This window comes from Sinocyclocheilus grahami, unplaced genomic scaffold, assembly GCF_001515645.1.
Source record: "Sinocyclocheilus grahami isolate Dianchi unplaced genomic scaffold, SAMN03320097.WGS_v1.1 scaffold29.1, whole genome shotgun sequence".
NCBI lineage: Eukaryota > Metazoa > Chordata > Actinopteri > Cypriniformes > Cyprinidae > Sinocyclocheilus > Sinocyclocheilus grahami.
Genome location: NW_015505208.1, coordinates 900100 through 918566, shown reverse-complemented (window position 1 = coordinate 918566; position 18467 = coordinate 900100). Strand labels below are relative to the sequence as shown.

Genomic DNA, 18467 nt, shown 5'->3' with positions numbered 1-18467 from the left:
TATTAACATTTTCTGTACGTTATTAAGACTTTAAAAACGCTCTCCGTTAAAGCCATGATTTTGTTTTCTTAATAGGACATTTAATAGCGAGAAAGAAGCATACTTTAATTGTGTACATTATGCTTCTTAACATAAGCAAGTGAGTTTGTGTGTTTTTTTTAACTCCTGTCCAAGCACAGGATGTCCTCTTTAAGAGAATGTAAATCGGTCAGGAAGGAAACTACAGTAGGACTGAATAAAGGCCCTCTGCAGCTCATCTTCCTCTGCTTTCAAAGCCGTCACCTTCAGTTTACATCAGTCTTCATCTTCATCATGGCTTTACAATAGTTCATGCACAGCAAAATAAGTATGATACACTCAATAGCAGAATGAATCACTGACCACTTGTGAAGAGAGTTAGTAAGGCCGGGATGGGACCAAAATATTGTTCATGACAATCTAAGGGTATGAATAATTAAAAACATTGCTTCCTTTTTTTTGCCATTTTGTAATACAAGGAATGAGGAAACGCGATTAAAAGTGCGAAGAAATTGACTGTACAATCAATTATTATATTTGAATAAGATTTTCTAACTATTTTCAAACTTTCTTCACTAACACTTAACAGAAACTGGGAGTAACAGAAACTGATATATTAAATGAATTAAACATGATACATTCTGTGACTCCAGAAGTTTCAAGAACTATGTCCTTCAATAGTTAATGAGAGGGTAACAATTAAATATGATTTTCAGTTTACAGCTTTATTGATTTTTTATTCATATTTACAATTTTTAATACGTTTATGTATTTTAATTTACATTACAGCTTGATTGTTTTAATATATGAATACTAATGATCTTGGGAACCACTATTCTAAAACAAGACAGTGTAGTACCCTATTATTTATTATTATTTAGAAACCTGTAAGACTGAAAAAAGGTTCAAAAGTCTTTAAGAAAAAAGTATGGGATTAATATGGCAAATTAAATTGTATTTATTTATTTTCACATTTTAAAATAATCTATTTTAGAGTAAGAACGTGATTTACATTCACATTCATAGCAACATTCACAGTTCGTGCCAAAATTTTAACATTATTATAGTCCGAAAATAAACAAGCTATCAACAACATGATCATTAAACAACCAACAAGTTGACAGGATCGTAAACATCCCGTCCCAGGTGAGCGCTGAGGGTTTGGGGTTGTGTGACGCCAAAATCTCGCGATACTTCACAGGGAGGGGCGTGTCAGATTCCACGAGAGGAGCGAGAGCTAGAGAGAGTGGGATAGAGGGGCGCTGTGGTAAGTTTGTAAACATTCTTCTTTTGTCAGAAATGAAGGTTGTCTTGATTTGAAACAACGCCCAATTGTTATTTATATCCGTTACCTGGTTTGTCTGTGATCAAGAGTAACTTTTATGAGGAGACTGAGAGGCTGTCAGATTGGCAGTGGGTTACAGCCGAAGTCTGCGCGTACACTGCAGCTCGTTCAGAGCTCTTGACAAGCGAGAGAAGAAAATCTTAGGAACAGAAAAGTGCCCCTAGCGTCATTTATTATCTTGTAAATGTATATACCATATTACCATATACTATATCGTTTTTTGCTTATATGAAATGACAAATTTGATGCCACGGTCAGTTTGTTTGCTTCAAAGTACTCTTTGCATACTTTTGTGTCTAGCGGGGGGAGTATGAGCGGCCTGTACGCTCTAAGTACGTGAATTCCATTTTTTGAGTGGGATTTCCGTGCGCCAATGAGACGCAACTAATAATCGTGATTGACGTTTATTGTAGCCAAACAGCAATTCGATATTTTTGATTGACGCGCGTGTGACCAATCAGAACGAGGGTAGGGCGGGCACATGCGGGAAAAGGCTGGCTTTAAAGTTGGCATGTTCGCAAGACATCAAGCTAGCATGGGTTTGCTAAATAGTTAGCGACGTTTATTTTCGGCGAGGGTGCTAGAAATGAACATTATTTTTGGTGTATTGCAGCAATACAGCATAGAAGTTAGAAATTGCACATTGAAGTGTCATAAAACTATGTATAAAACAAAACTCGGCAACCGTGGCTTGTGTTTTTAGTGTTTATGTCCATAAAAGTTATATTTTTGTTGCTTAGAGAGAGTCATGATTTGAAGTAGGATAAATTACTTTTCATATTTTACTTTTTAGTTTTTTCAACTAAACTTTTCTAAAAGCTTTGCAGTAATTACTGTTAGGTTAAGGCAGATGTTTTTTTTTTTTGTCATGAATAAATCAAAGAGGGTCAACCCCACACAAATGTCAGAATTATAAATCATTCCTTGCAATTTAAACAAACAATATTTGTTTTTGTCTCGTTTGTTAGCTGTATGAATATATGATATAAAACAAGCACCTGCTGTTGATCAGTTTGTTATCCCATGAAATTGTTGTGGGTATTTGTCCAGATAAGTCAGATAAAATAAAGATAAGATAAAGACATATTTGCTCATAATGCATCCAGTGTGAAAAGACGCCTCCTAAAACAGCTGATAACAATCAACTTGATCTCATCTGAGCGTGTGAATGTCCCATCTTAGACCTGTAAACACCATCTGTATGTCTGAGGACCTGTAATTGTAGATATAGGTCATCTTCATATGGCACTTGTTGAATTCCAATAATGTTACTCTTTGGAATGACTGTACGTCTCCATATAATACATCATCCTCTCAGTAGACATATTTGCTTGTGCACTAGTGAGCATTTTTGCAGCTGTTACAGGAATTGCATCATAGCGGCTTGGTTAATAAGAGCTCAGTGCTTTACTTGTTACTTTCACCTCTGCTATAAGGCATCTGCAGCGGTTCACAATGTGTTAAGTGAAGACGTTTTACAGGAAGGAACTTCATATGCCAGTTTGACGTCTTTCATATGATGAAATCGGCACTGTTTGTGACTGCCAGGTCGTTTGTTGAACCACGCTAACCATTAAAAGTCAGAACTGTGAATGACGGATTATGTTATGATTATGTAAGTTGTCCTGGCAACAGTTGTATTCAGGATAATATAACTGACAGCTTATAATGATAGTTGCCCGGATGCGACAATAGAGCAGACCAAATAACACTGTTTCAAATGTCCAGCAGACCAAATAACAGACTGTTCAAATAAAACAGACAATAAGGGTAAACTTCCAGCTGTGCTTGAGTTGATTCTGGGCATCTGTGCTCTACTAAAGTTATGTAATATTTGGTCCGCTCTAAAAGGTGTGCCAGGCTCATGAAGTACTGTGAGAGAACCTCGCAAAGATCGAGGGAGATACTGCATAGTAGAAATAATGAATGGACAATGTGGGTGGCTGGAAACTGTTTTTTGTCCGGTTTTTGGCAAGCACACCAGGGTTGATGGATTGTTCTGATTTAGGAATCATTCAAATATGATATTCGCATGCCATCATGGTGTGGTAGTGTTTAGGGAAACAGCAGATTATGCCAAAATTGAATTGGTATGTCCATTATAATGTAATTAGCCACTCTTTCAGAACATTGCCATACTGACAGCAATATTTTTCCAGCTTTTTAATTTGAGCTTGATGTTTATTTGCTCTGAAATTGCTTAAAATGTTTTTGCTGTCAAATCATAGAAACCATCATCTTGACCATACGCTGTGGTTTAATACAAGAAGTAAAATATGGTGAACAATCTAGATGATAATAATGCTAAGATGTTTTTCACACTGTTTTACATCAAAGGGACACAACATTTTTATTTTCAAAAGTTTGGGGTCTGCAAAAATTCTTTAATGTTTTTGAAAGAATTATCTGCATATACTGCATTTGATCAAAAATACAATGAAATCTGTAATACTGTAAATATTACAATTTAAAATAACATTTTAAATACATTTTAAAACGTAACTTATTCCTGTGATGACAAAGCTCAATCTTCAGCAGGCGTTACTCCAGTCTTCAGTGTCAGATATGACCCTTTAGAAATCATTTTAATATGCTGATTTGCTTAAGAAACATTGTCAATGTTGAAAATTGTTGTTGTGCTGCTTAATATTTTTTGTGGTATATTTAGATTCTTTGATTAGAAAGTTCAAAAGAACAGTATTTATATGTAACATCATACATGTCTTTACTGTCACTTGTTTTGACAAGGTCAGTGTGTCCTTGCTGAATAAAAGTATTCATTTCTTTCTTTAATTTCTTTCTTCTGACCCCAGACTTTTGATCAGCAGTGTTTGCACGCTATTAAACTGCTATACATTAATAAACAGCAATATTTACCTACATATGTTTTTACTACAGTATTTCGTAGGGACTGAAACAAAGGTTTTTCAGTAATGATGCAAATAAGTCCATTTGAATCAGTGTCGCATAACATATTGCCAGCAACATAATTGCAAATATATCATGGACGTTTGATATATTTCTGTAGGCAGGAGAGAAGACGCACTGTTGCCATTTTGTTGACTTGTAGCATGTCCAACATTGTTGCAGCAGCAGTATGATCTGATCTGAGGAGGATTATGGGTTTACAGAGGGGTCCACATTGTTCCTAGCAGAATACAGATCCTGGGGACTGCATTGGGCTACATTGTGTATTTCCTCACTATGGGTTTAGCACCGGGCACACAGCAGTCATGCAGACATGGATCTAAAGTTTCATTTTGTTCCATTTTCCAAAGCTCAGGTTCACTAAGGTTACATAAATCCAAATCAACCATAAAACACACCCGCACCCTAGATCCCCCGTCCCCGAAACCATCCGCGGGAACCTTGGCCTTTACCTGCAAGTTACCGAACACCCTCCAAAAGCGTTCGTTCCATTCTCTGCTCCCTGCCCCCCTTTTCCGTCACTCCCTTTTTGTGGGGTCTCCCTTACTCTCTGGCAGCACACTCTCCAGATTCCTCATTCTTGGCTCCAGCTGGAGCTATTAATACAGTTTGTTTTGTCAGTTTCCTAGCAGACAGCATCAAACAGTGCACGCCTGAGGCAGATTATAGCCGGACCTTGCTACACCGTCCACCTGCTGAGTAGGAGAAATCCAAGTTAACAGCAGGATGCTGTTTGTCCCCATGTCGGACCACTAAGGCCCAATTGATCCTGAGGAACTGGGCTGTGAATTCAAAATAATGCATTTCACAGAGTTCCCACAGTTGTGGAAAAAAATCTGGAAAGGTGAAGTCAGGGAAATTAAGGACATTTTAAATTGTCCTGGAAATTTCTGTAGTCAATATAATTCTCTAAATTATTTTTTAAATTATTGTTTCACAGCTTAAAAGTTGTTTTTTTATATATACAGTGTGTTAAAGAATTTTAAAAAAATCAAATTTTTATGATTTATTTTTTAAATCTAGAAATTCATCAATTGTTTACTCAGGGACTGCTAATAATGTTAGCTCCTGTATCGTTTGCTGTGATTCCGCGTTTGTAATTTTGAATAAAAGCAGCGTCCTCTTAATGATTCGATGCAAATATAAATGTAAATGCGAAAGTCATGGAAATCCATTGGTCGGAAGGTGTGGGATCCCTGAATGTATTGCATTTTTAAAAACTCAAGCAGTGCGTTGCTAGTATACTGCCAGCTGTCGTCCTGTTTAAATGGTTGATGATAGACAAACCCAGCAGTTCAGTTTATCTTCAGTAGTGCTATCAAAATTGGTGGATGTTGTCAGAGCCGTGGCTTAGCAACAAGCACTCATGCAGGGATATGCGGTTCTCATGTAGGAGACTCTAGTTGAATTTGTTTAATGATGCACCAAAATGTATGTTTACTAAAAGACTGAAACCAAAATTATCGTTTTTATTTATTTGTAACCGAAAATAAGTAAGAAACTGGGTAATTAAACTCTGTATGCTGTTCAGGGTTTCAGTTCTCAGGTGATAAACAACACTGTAAAAAAAAATTGAAGTTGTAAATAAAACCGATTATCGGAGAATGTTTCAGTCTTTCTACTTCAAAATGTTGTTTCTTTCACTATTTAACTTACAGTTTCTTTGTAGTTATTTGTAGGAGTGTGAACCTACACTGGTCTCGGTTCGGTTCGATTACAAATATCATGTCATCGATTCGGTTCAATTCGATATCATGATGCATCACAATGCATTGACGATGCACTGCATCCTCAATTTTTAATTTGACTTCACATGTATACAATTTTGTCAATAAATACAAGCAGTCAGATATATGAACTGTACCTGATGTGGTTTCTCAAGTTAGTGGTATTACCCCCTGCATATTTTATTGTGCGTGACATGATTTACACACAGAGTGTCTCTTCTCCAGGTCGTGCTTACCAGGTTGTTCATAAAAGCCGAAATGTGCCCAGATGTCGGCTTTTAAAGTAGTTGGAGCATTTTTAATTACTCGTACTCGCCTCTCTCCGCCATTAGGCGTGTTCGATTTGAAGCGGTGCTGCGCAGAATGATCAGTGTACTGTATGACATAAAACGCGAGAGCAATTCGAAAGCATAAGGATCCGTCTGCTCTCTTATCGCTCTCGCGGTACTTGATGTCATGCACTGATCATTCTGCGCTGCGGCGCTTCAAGCCGAATACGGCTAATGTATGCTACCGCAACAAAGCACGTATGTGACAAATGACGTTAGAAAAGCATCAGTACGTTATAATTGGTTATGGTCTATTACTGAACCGATACGAATCGTCCTCGTCTGCATCGCACTGCATCGTAGAAATTATTCATTTCGACACCCGATATTTTTTCGATATTTTTTTATTTGTGAAATTTACTAGCAATTTCTGGTTCTACACCAGTTTTTTTTTTTTTTTTTTAAATAAGATTTTTATTTTGGCATTTTGCCAAAGTCAGTGTAATGAAAGGAAGCGAATTGCGAGAGAGAGGGGGACAGGATCGTGAAAGGTCCACGAGCTGGGATTCGAGCTCAGAATGCCCGTAGCGCAACAGCGATGTATTGGTGCTGACACACCAGGTTTTTTTTTAGTGCTATTGTAGTAATGTTTTTCAGCAACAAGTCACCTCTCGTTATTTCAGCTGAACAAATGATACACATGCTAATTTAGCTTCCTTTTTGCTCACTGTGAAGTGTGTCCACCCTGCTAGTTTGTTTATCTACAGTATATTGAGTGCACAAAATAATATGGCTCAATTAAAACATGTAACTGGAAAAATGCTGATCAAACATCACTGTTTTGATAAATGGTTTTGGCCCTCCAAAACTATTTTGGCCAAAACCGAAAATTATTTTATTGTTAGTTGCTGAAATTTTGTTGCATCACAGATTTATTTATTTATTTTGATCTTTTTAGTTTGTTATAATGCAAGCCTTTTGAGATGTTAAGAGAATGTCATTTCATTAATAAAGTTTTTTTAAATTGAGCATTCGTTGGAAATAATTAAAGTATAAACATGCTTAAACAGACTTAAGTTACAAATGCTTCCCATGCTTTTATATTGCAAACATAATCTTAATCATAACAGGAAGTGGTCTTAGATTACTCCAGAATGTCTTTGTGAATAATCCATCAAGGCTCTATTTTTGTTTTGGACGGTCAGTTGTAGCACAGGTGGCCCGATCTCTGTTCGGCTGATTTATTGTGCAATGGTAAACTTCAGACTCCAGCATGAGTGTGCAAACTCTTAGTTTGAGGCTTACTGAGATGTGGACACTTCACCAAGGGTATAACGAATGGGTGGTTCTCATTTGTATTTTTCTCATTGTGCGTTTCTCTGACCAAACTGTCTGTGTGTATTGCGACCAGTCCGAAAGATCTGGCACCAAGTTGTTGGCTCACTTGTAGAGCGTGTGAGGTCTGCAAGGAATCAAGTTGCTTAGCTTGTATGCCACTTTGATCTCAGCTGTAATGGAAATGGCCTTTTGGGGCAAACAAGATGCAGCTATTTTCTTTATGGAAAACAGAGAAAGGATCTGGGCAGAGGCTGCTGATTTCAGCTTATAACTGCATGTCCCTCCACACGAGTCACTTGAATGCAACTGAAATAAGGAAATATACAGCATTCTGTTTTGTTCTTTTGTGCTTTGTATACCTGTGCAATTTAAAGGGGATAGTTCATCCAAAAATGAAAATTTTGTCATTAATTACTCACCCTCATGTCGTTCCAAACCCTTAAGACCTTCATTCAGCTTTGGAACACAAATTAAGATATTTTTTATTAAATCCGAGAGATTTCTGACCCTGCATAGACAGCAAAGCAACTACCACGTTCAAGGCCCAGAAAGGTAGTAAGGACATCGTTAAAATTGTCCATTTTACATCAGTGGTTTAACCTTAATTTTATGAAGCTACGATAATATTTTTTGTGCGCAAAGAACACAAAAAAACAAAAAGAAAACGTTATTCAGCAATTTCTTCTCTTCCATGTCAGTCTTCAATGCACATTCACAAGTACCACAACTAAATTTGTGTTCTGAAGATTTGTGTTCTTACGGGTTTGGAATGACATGAGTGTGAGTAATTAATGACAGAATTTTCATTTTTGGGTAAATTATCCCTTTAATGAAGTGTTTTTTTTGTAAAGGTCCCCTTAACAGCATGTCCATATGTCAGTCGAAATAAGCTCTTTTGCACTACAAATCATTGTTTTTTTGCACTACAATCAATTTATCTGCACTGTTTTACTTTTACTGGTTTGCACTCTATCTGCCATATGCCTTGTGCTTTATATATATATATAGATATATTTTTACATTTTACCTTATTTGTATAGTTGTATTTTGTATTTAATCTGTACCTATCTGTATTTATGTTATCTGTATGCACCAAGGGTCTGAGAGTAACGCAATTTAAATTATCTGTGTGTATGTGCTGTACATGTGGAATAATTGACAATAAAGCAGACTTGACTTGACTTGACATATGAGTGCAAGATAGGTAAATACACATTGATTAGCCAACTAGTTGTTCAGACAACCCACCAAATAATTGTTTTTTAAAATATGTGCATTTTTGTGTATTTCTATTCTATTTGCACTTTGAGAGCAGTTGCTTTTGTTTGCTGTAACTTTACAGCACTAATGTTACATAAATTAGTAGCATCTCAGCCTGCAGACCTGCCAGTCTAAATGGCTTTTTAAATTTTTACAGATGACACATGCAAGCTTTATCCATTTAAATCCCTGTTGTTATAGTCAAGGAAGATGTTTGGTTCATTCTTCACCTTTTGTTTGCGGTGGTGGTGGTTGTGTAACTCACCAGACGTCATTCTGAGCTGGTGGGGCATGTTGAAAGTTTAATGAAACTTCCCTCCATTTAAATTTAATGAACACGTTACTTTTTCCAAAATTCCCAGCCTCTCTATGCGTGGAGCGTTGGGTTTTAAAGGAGTGAGAGTGTAGATTAAGGTGAACTGCTGTGAAGACAGATGACAAATTCAGTCAGCCCACTCAAACTTGCTGAAGGCCACCACAGCTAAATCTAAAACGTGTATATAATGGATACTAAACATAAGTGTGTAGTACATGAACACATTTGAAACTAGAGCTAGGCAATATATTGATTATTACAGAATACTTGTGATTTTTCTGTCAGTATAAAACTATGCACCGTTATGATCTTTAATGCCCATTATTTGACCAATACGTCCTGAGGACCTTGACATTTGAGTAGTTTTGCAATCTTTTCTTAGAAGGATAAGTTGAAACCTTTATATAAATGATGACTTGATTCAGCGATTTATTTGCTTCACTTAAAGGGATATTTCACCCAAAAATGAAAATTCTGTCATTAATTACTCACCCTCATGTCGTTCCAAACCCCGTAAGATCTTCGTTCATCTTCAGAACACAAATTAAGATATTTTTGATTTAATCCGAGAGCTTTCTGACCCTGCATAGACAGCAACATAACTGACACGTTCAAGGCGCAAAGAAGAATTTGTTGAATAAAGGCGTTATTTTTGTTTTCTTTGTGCACAAAAAGTATTCTTGTAGCTTCATAAAATGAAGGTTGAATCACTGATATCACATGGACTATTTTAATGATGTCCTTCCTTACTGCAGTACCATTCTGGGCCTTGTGTTGCTGTCTATGCAGGGTCAGAAAGCTCTCAGATTTAATAAAAAATATCTTAATTTGTGTTCTGAAGATGAACGAAAGTCCTACAGATTTGGAACAACATGAGGGTAATTAATGACAGAATTTCATTTTTGGGTGAACTATCCCTTTAAAAAGGTTTTAAATGCCTCCTTGTTGCATTTTTTACTAAATATACGACTATGCATTGGTAAATATGCATATTATATATATATATATATAGGCATTGCAGTTTATTGCTATATAGTATGTTGGAGCATTTAAATTAAAATTATTACATATAATTCTTTTATTGTGTTTATTTAGTGAAAACGTCTTGATTATTAAACAGATTTTTGTTTTGTTTTGTTTTTTACTAATTAAACCAAAACACTTGTGACAGATCTTTTCTTCCATATTGTGACATACAGCTGAGTGAATTATTGAAAAATAAATTTGAAAGGATTTAGGTCAAATAAAATATATAAAAAATTGGAGAAGTCTGTTTTCACCAGAAGGTCCAATTATGACATTTTAATTAAACATGATGAAGAATTAAGAAAAGAAAGTAGATTTTCATTTCGTGCCAACTTTAAGTCCCGTAATCACGGACAACTGGAAAAGTCATTAAAAAAATAATTGGTCCAAATTGTGGACAACCCTGTATGTAAGTTTTAGCTGCCCAGCCCTTTTCTGAACATCTCATGGATCCATCAGAGTCCAAGGAAGCATTCGTTTAGTTTGATTCCAGAGTGATGTCGAGCATGTGTGTGTTTGTGTGGAAGGTGCTGGCAGTTTGTCTGGAATAACTGCAGTGGTTCGGCTAATAGGAAAAGAGGGAGTGTCTACGACAAGCCAATACACACGCATGCCATTCCCCTGGATCAGAGCGGCTCATTCCAGACATGTCTCTCCAGAATTACTATTATTGCACTATTATTATCTGTTCCTCAATTCCAACACTTGCCATCTTTACACCCTCTTGAATTAGATGAAAGCAATCAATCGATCTTATCTCTGAGGGAAATCGGTTCCCGGCGTCTGGCAAAACGGTACCAGCACAAGCTCTTGATGTCAGTGTAGATGTCTTGTGTTCCTGTGAAAAGTGATGAGCGTCTGGGAGTGTGGGTTGCTGATATTTGAGCCTGAGAATCGGGTGGAGGAGTTCAGAGAATAACTGCAGACAAAGGTGTAGAGTGGCACTAGAGTTGTCGCCACAGAAGAGCTTTGTGGAGATGGTGTCAGGAGGACTACAATGAAACGTAGAGGAGGGGCTAAAAAGACTTTGCTTTGAGCAAATCCCGAACTCCGCGTGTCATTGTTCTGCCAGATGCCCCCAGTGTAAAGGAAGTATCACCAGGGAAACTTGTAGTCGCTACACTAACATGCATGTGCTCGGTTCTTCGTTATTTTTAAACACCCGTTGCTTCCTGCGCTGAGCGAGGATCCAGGCAGGGTCATCCCTGGGATTGGCTGTAGAACTTTTTCTGGCTTGAACCTCTAGAAAAACCCTTCAGTAATGTTCTCGTCTTATCTTCCACAGTTATATTGCAAAGCCTTTGCAAAGATGGGGGACGACAAGCCTTTTGTGTGCAATGCTCCTGGCTGTGGGCAGGTAAGTTCGCTTTCACTTTGTCTTGGGTTTCTGGTGTGGGTGTGCTTTTCTGGTTCATAGGGCATTCTCTGGTTATTGAAGAGTCGTCCTCTCAGCTGCACGGTAGCCAGACGTCTGCCCGGCGTGTGTGTGGAGGGAGGTGCGCCGTGTTGTTTCTGTCACACTGCAGCCCAGGGCCACACTGATGAAGCTGATAGCGCGCTTGTGAAACTGCGCTAACGCCTCTTGCACTGTCACAGACTCGACCAATGAGTAATTGCAGCTCAGTTATCGTCTACACTTGTCTGCTCTGAGTTAAAGTCCATGCAGACGCTATGATGAGGTTATTGATGCTAATAAGTGCACTTATGATGAACTTGCAGACAAAGTAGGTTGAGAGTGAGTGCACTGCAAAACAATCATTTAATCTCTCTTTGCTTCCAGTAAAATTATCACTAAAACAAAAAAGGGCCTTACAAGCAAAATTGCATAATGTAATAAAACCATTTACAGAGAATTTATGTCCTGATTAAATTTGTAAATAAAAAACACCCAATAAAAAAAAGTTTTTATAATATATAAATAATAATATTTGTAAAATAATAACATAAAAAGGTAATATATACAATTGTAATCAAATTAATTATATATATATATATATATATATATATATATATATATATATATATATGCTATAAATATAATTTTGCTTCAAGTTAATTGATTTTGGTTTAAGGATCATAATACCAGAAAATCTTTTTTTTTTCAGTAAGAACTGAAAAACAGTGTGGCCTTTGGAGGCATGTGCTGCTTTGAGGGCATTGAAAACCGAAAGAGGAAGTGATCGAGACCCATCCTACTCAGTGAGACAGTGATGTTCGTTCTGTGGTTTTGATCTGAATGTCCTCCTCTGCAGTTATGTAGAAAACAAAAGATAATATATACACATTTATACAAATAAATTATATATATATATATATATATATATATATATATATATATATATGCTATAAATATAATTTTGCTTCAAGTTAATTGATTTTGGTTTAAGGATCATAATACCAGAAAATCTTTTTTTTTTCAGTAAGAACTGAAAAACAGTGTGGCCTTTGGAGGCATGTGCTGCTTTGAGGGCATTGAAAACCGAAAGAGGAAGTGATCGAGACCCATCCTACTCAGTGAGACAGTGATGTTCGTTCTGTGGTTTTGATCTGAATGTCCTCCTCTGCAGTTATGTAGAAAACAGCGTGAGAAAAGTAGCATGGATCAGAACGAGGCAATTTAACAGTTAGACTGCCTCTCCAATACTGAAAGCAACAATGATCATTTAACCGTACCGTTGGCGGTGTAATCTTGAGAATTGAGAGGAACAACATGAACTTGATGAATCATTTATGTTAGTTAGTCGTTCGCAGATGTTTCTTTCTCAGACGCCACAGGGACCATGACTGTTTAATACTTCTTGCTCTGACCTAGCCAGACTTTGAGCTGGAGAAATCTGTTTTCCTTATGTAAAAAGGTGCCTTAGATATCACTATTGCTAATACTTAGGATATAGGCCTAGGATTTGAACTTATCTTATGGTGGACATAATATTTCAACTTGTACTGGTTTTTGAGGAGAGACATGATATATTTCTTTTTTCATTTTATATCTGTGAAGATTAATTTTCAGCATCATTAGCAACATTTCTTATCAATTTTGAAAACTGCTTATTTAATATTTTTGTGAAACATTCAGAATTTTTTGATTAATAGAAGTTCAAAAGATCATAGAAAGCTTTGTTACAATGTGAAGTCTTTGCAGTCACTTTTCATCAATTGAATGCATTTTTGCTGAATAAATGTATTCATTTCTTTATCTTACTGACCCCAAACTGTTGAACAGTAGTGTACATTGAAGCATAATGACGTATCATGTCGTGAGGTGAAAATATGGCAGTTTTAAAGGGGTCATATGATGTTGCTAAAAAGAACATTATTTTGTGTATTTGGTGTAATGAAATGTGTTTATGTGGTTTAAGGTTAAAAAAACACATTATTTTCCACATACTGTACATTATTGTTTCTCCTCTATGCCCCGCTTTTCTGAAACGCGTTGATTTTTATAAAGTTCATCGGTCTGAAAAGCGAGGTGTGCTCTGATTGACCAGCTATCCAGTGAGTTGTGATTGGCTGAATACCTCAAGCGTGTGACGGAAATATTACGCCCCTTAACCATATTGTGATGCCTTGTCCCGGCCGGACGAGCATGACGAAGCGGATATCGTCCTCTTTTGGAAGGCCAAACAAAGTAGTTTCGCTTTCACAACGAAACACACAGCGCCTTCACATGGCAGCGGTGGCAACAACAATACTACAGCGAGAATCAAAGTTACGCCTTCTTTCTTTGCGTGAACATTTGGGCGGCGTTATGCAAATCTTCCCACATCGTGACGTAGACGTGGGGGCGTGTTAGAACGAGCCGTTTAAGGTAGGCGTGGTTGACTCTTAACTTTTATAAAGAATATCTCTTTGGATTTGAGACTTTAGTTTTTGCAACTTTACAGATCTTCTTTATACACCAAGAGCTTGTAACACTCCAAAGAGAAAGGAAAAATTGAAATCGCATCATATGACCCCTTTTAGACCACTCAGCTCCCGTAAACCAAAACTAAAAGCCACATAAGCGGGAAAAAAAGGATAATAGTTGAACTGGAGATCAGGTTGTGCACATCTGTCAGGCTCTATTAACACCGGTGTGTAGCTGGATGAGGAGAGTGAGGGTTTACTCTAGTTGAAGGTATTGTTATTTTGTTGACGAGCAAACGCTGTTTGCGTCATACTGAAGTCCATAGGGGTTTAAGATTGTTTTTCTTCTTCCTAGTGAACCAGATTTTCACTCGAGTCCTCTGTTTCGTCAACCTATTACTGAAAAATAACACCCCGGAGGAAACTGAGATTTGAGATTATTAATGCTAGTGCTTGTTTAAAGCTATTTTCAGAGTAAATTAATCCTTTTTAATGCACTCTGATTATAATGTCCAATATTTTAGACTAATTTCCTCTGTATCATAGTCATTGTGCAACAAAATTCAAATTGTTTTTAACTAAAGGCTACACTTTAGTTAGTGCTTGCTAGTCAGTTTGTGGTTTAGTTTTTACAAAAGGAAATCCAGGACAAACACTCAAATATTTGGGTTCAGTGAGTTTTTCTTTTTTGAAAGAAATTAATACTTTATTTGGTAAGAAAGCATTCAATTGATCAAAACAAGTGACTGTAAAGACATAATATTACAAAATATTTCTATTTCAAATAAATGCCTTTTGAACTTTTTTGAAAATATAAATCAGCACAACTGTTTTCAAGATTGATAATAATAAGAAATGTTTCTTGAGCATCAAATCAGCATATCAGAATGATTTCTGAAGGATCGTGTGACACTGAAGACTGGAGTAACGGCTGAAAATTCAGCTTTGCTATCACAGGAATAAATGACATTTTTGAAATTATAAACAGTTGTTTAGATTGTAATAATATGACTTATTTTACTGCATTTTTTAAAAGATTTTATTTTTAGCGTTTTTGCTTTTTTTTATTAGGATCCAGATCTATGGTATACCAATAGATATTAGCAATTGGAATGAGCAAATTAAGACTGTTTATAATGAACTGTTTCTACATATTTATTTTTAAAGTTTTTGCTAGATATGGTATAGAAAAAAACTGTGAAATAATGGGAAGAAGATCAGGAAAAGAAGTGAGCTGGGCTCAAACTTTCTTTCTGCCCGCATGAGCACCGCAGCTCAACATGTAGGAGCATGTGTACTAACCTTAGGCCAACAAAAACTCAGATTTTATGCACAGATGACTATGTCTTGCTGGAAGAACTTGGTCAGAGTATTTATACTTTGGTATTTGACAAATAATGTGCATTGCTTCGTGCATTGCTTGACGTTATTTGAGCTACCTACGTTTCCCTTTTATGCTTACGTGAATTAATGAGAAATGCATATATTATTGATCTTAGTAAGGTCAGTTTCAACATTCATTCTGAATCTTGATTAGAGATGTTCCGATACCCTTTTTCCCTTCCCGATAACGATTCCGATACCTGGGCTCAGGGTATTGGCCGATACCGACTACTGATCCGATACCTGGGTGTGTATCTGTATATACAGTTGGGCTGCACGATTATGACAAAAATCATAATTGTCAATTATTCTCTTGAAATTGTAATTGCGATTTATTAATTACGATTAACACAATTTACATTGAATGATGTTTATACCATTGTTTGATGCAACTGCATGCCGTATTTTTATATGAAAATAAATGAGCTGAAAACACTCTAACTGAAAAACCTTAGTGCTTTTCTATAGTATTAAAGGGGTCATATGATGCTGCTAAAAAGAACATTATTTTGTGTATTTAAAATGTTTATGCGGTTTAAAGTAAAAAAACACATTATTTTCCACATACTGTACATTATTGTTTCTCCTCTATGCCCCACCTTTTTGAAACGCGTCGATTTTTACAAAACTCATCGGTCTGAAAAAGCGAGGTGTGCTGTGATTGGCCAGCTATCCAGTGCGTTGTGATTGGCCGAATACCTCAAGTGTGAGACGGAAATGTTACGCCCCTACCATATTGTGATGGCGTGTCCCAGCCGGAGCGACAAGACAAAAACATTAAAACCCATTATAAACGAGGCATTCGTTGTATCCAGTGGGGACATAATTACTGATTATAATGATTTATACTGTTTTTTTACGCGTTGCGTTGCATTGCATCGTGCCGTGTAAACATAAAACCCTGTCTGCATTTGTGATCAGAGAAATTACAAACAACAAGTGCTACTCCACACTGCCCAAAACTCGCGTTTGAATCATCAGTGGCAAATGATAAAAGAAAACGTACTTACGTGAGTCAGAACGGCCGGCATTTTAGTCTAACGTTACTCTCCCAGGATCAGTAAACAGTCCTCCATAAAATGTGCCAGCGATCCACAGCACTAAGTTGAAGTATTCCCTCAGCGACCAGCACGGATCAGCTCCAGGCATGACGAAGCGGATATCCTCCTCTTTTGGAAGACCAAACAAAGTAGTTTCACTTTCACAACTAAACACACAGCATCTTCAGGACATGGCGGCAGCGGCAAAAATACTACAGCGAGAATAAAAGTTACGCCTTCTTTGCGTGAACATTTGGGCGGCGTTATGCAAATCTTCCCACATAGTGAGGTAGATATGTGGGGGCGTGTTTGAACGAGCCGTTTTAGGTAGGTGTGGCTGACTCTGAACTTTTATAAAGAATATCTCTTTGGATTTGAGACTTTAGTCTTTGCAAGATCTGCTTTACAGATCTTCTTTATGCACCAAAAGCTTGTAACACGCCAAAGAGAAAGGAAAAAATGAAATCACATCATATGACCCCTTTAAGCCTCAAATGTCTCGGATTGGTTTCTTCTTTAAATTATAAAAAAAGTAAAAATAAGAATGGTATTATAATGTTATACTAAAACAATGGCAAACCCCTTAAGATAACATGTAGAAAGAAAAAAACATATCTTAAGCGTGCAGAATAACATAAGTGGACTTTGAACGATTAATTGCCGCTTTGAACGATTACCTAATTGTGGCATCCATAATTGTAATTACGATTAGAAATTTGATTAATTGTGCAGCCCTAATATACAGCTGTATGTACTACTAGCCCTGTATGAATTGAGATAATTATTTTATTGTGTGCTTCAGACTTATCCCTTAATAAAACATGAACAAATACATACAGTGAACTAGAGTATTTTTATTATCTGACATACATTTGACAGTAATATTATTTATTTTTCTTAAGTGAAAAAGACCTTCAAATGCAGCCACAAATCAACACTGTAAACTGAAAAAGGTATTTTAGTTTTACAATATAACTGTATAAAAAAACAGTGCAACAAATAAAACTTAAAGTCCAGAAACAATTTAGTTAAATAAAAGGAATTTCAGTTTTAAATACAAAAAAGTGCAACAGTAACTTATACTCAATCTAAGTAGTCCTTTAAAAAAACCACTAAGTGCAGCCACAGTGTAGTGAAATAAGAGACTTGAGTAATAGAGTACAAAAATAAACCTCAACTGAACAAGTTAAAATTCAACAAGAGAACCCAGAATTAAAATATACGTACAACTAGGTTACACACTGCTGTGGGTAACTTAGTATTGCTCACAATTTCAATAACAATGGCAAGTTCTTTTTCAGGAAAATGAGCATTTCTGCTCTCTCTCTTCCTAGCCTGTTTCTCTCTGCATCCACAATGTTAGATGCTGTGCTGAACAGACAGCCGATACCAATGCCAGAATTTATTTTGGTATCGGCAGAATTTCCGATACTAGTATCGGAATCGGAACAACCCTAATCTTGATTACTAGAAAAGCTCTATTTGATGCATTTCCCAGTGTCGCATTCTCCTTTCTGAGAGGAAAGTACAAACTTAAGATACAGCTGCAAAAGCGGAAATATAAAAAGTCTACTCCATGCACATAAGGCACTCTAGCGGTGCCTCTTGTTTGTTAGTGTTAATGAGTTGCTCTGTTCGCTTCAGTCATTCTGTTGTCCTTGTGTTGTCATTGTGTGTTGTCCTTGCCAGAGTAACTCATTTAAGTCGAGGGAGAAGAAGCTATGGGCCATGCGGTTGTTGTATTGGTGATGCTGGCACATCTAAAAATACGCCTCTGACACTTGACTGTGTTCCCACTTTGCGCTGTCACGGCTGAACTGTAACCGTGACACAGAGCCAGAAATAGTCTGAAGAAGACTGTGAAGCCCAGAGAACACGGCTTGAGTCATGAAATCCACTCAGAAAGAGGAAAAGCTAATCCTAGAGGCTCCATGTCCACTCGAGCTGTTTTTGAAGAGACCGCAAGGATCC

At 36.8% G+C, this 18467-nt stretch overlaps 1 protein-coding gene across 1 annotated transcript in view; it reads left to right on the top strand.

Moving 5' to 3' along the window:
* The first annotated feature begins 1191 nt into the window (after nucleotides 1-1191).
* Nucleotides 1192-18467, top strand: part of atf7a (activating transcription factor 7a) — a 29694-nt gene continuing 12418 nt past the window's right edge. Inside the window, exons 1-2 of the mRNA XM_016256644.1 lie at nucleotides 1192-1285; nucleotides 11513-11584. Coding sequence (XP_016112130.1) covers nucleotides 11537-11584 — 48 coding nt within the window. The 5' untranslated portion in view covers nucleotides 1192-1285; nucleotides 11513-11536. The remainder of the gene's footprint in view (nucleotides 1286-11512; nucleotides 11585-18467) is intronic.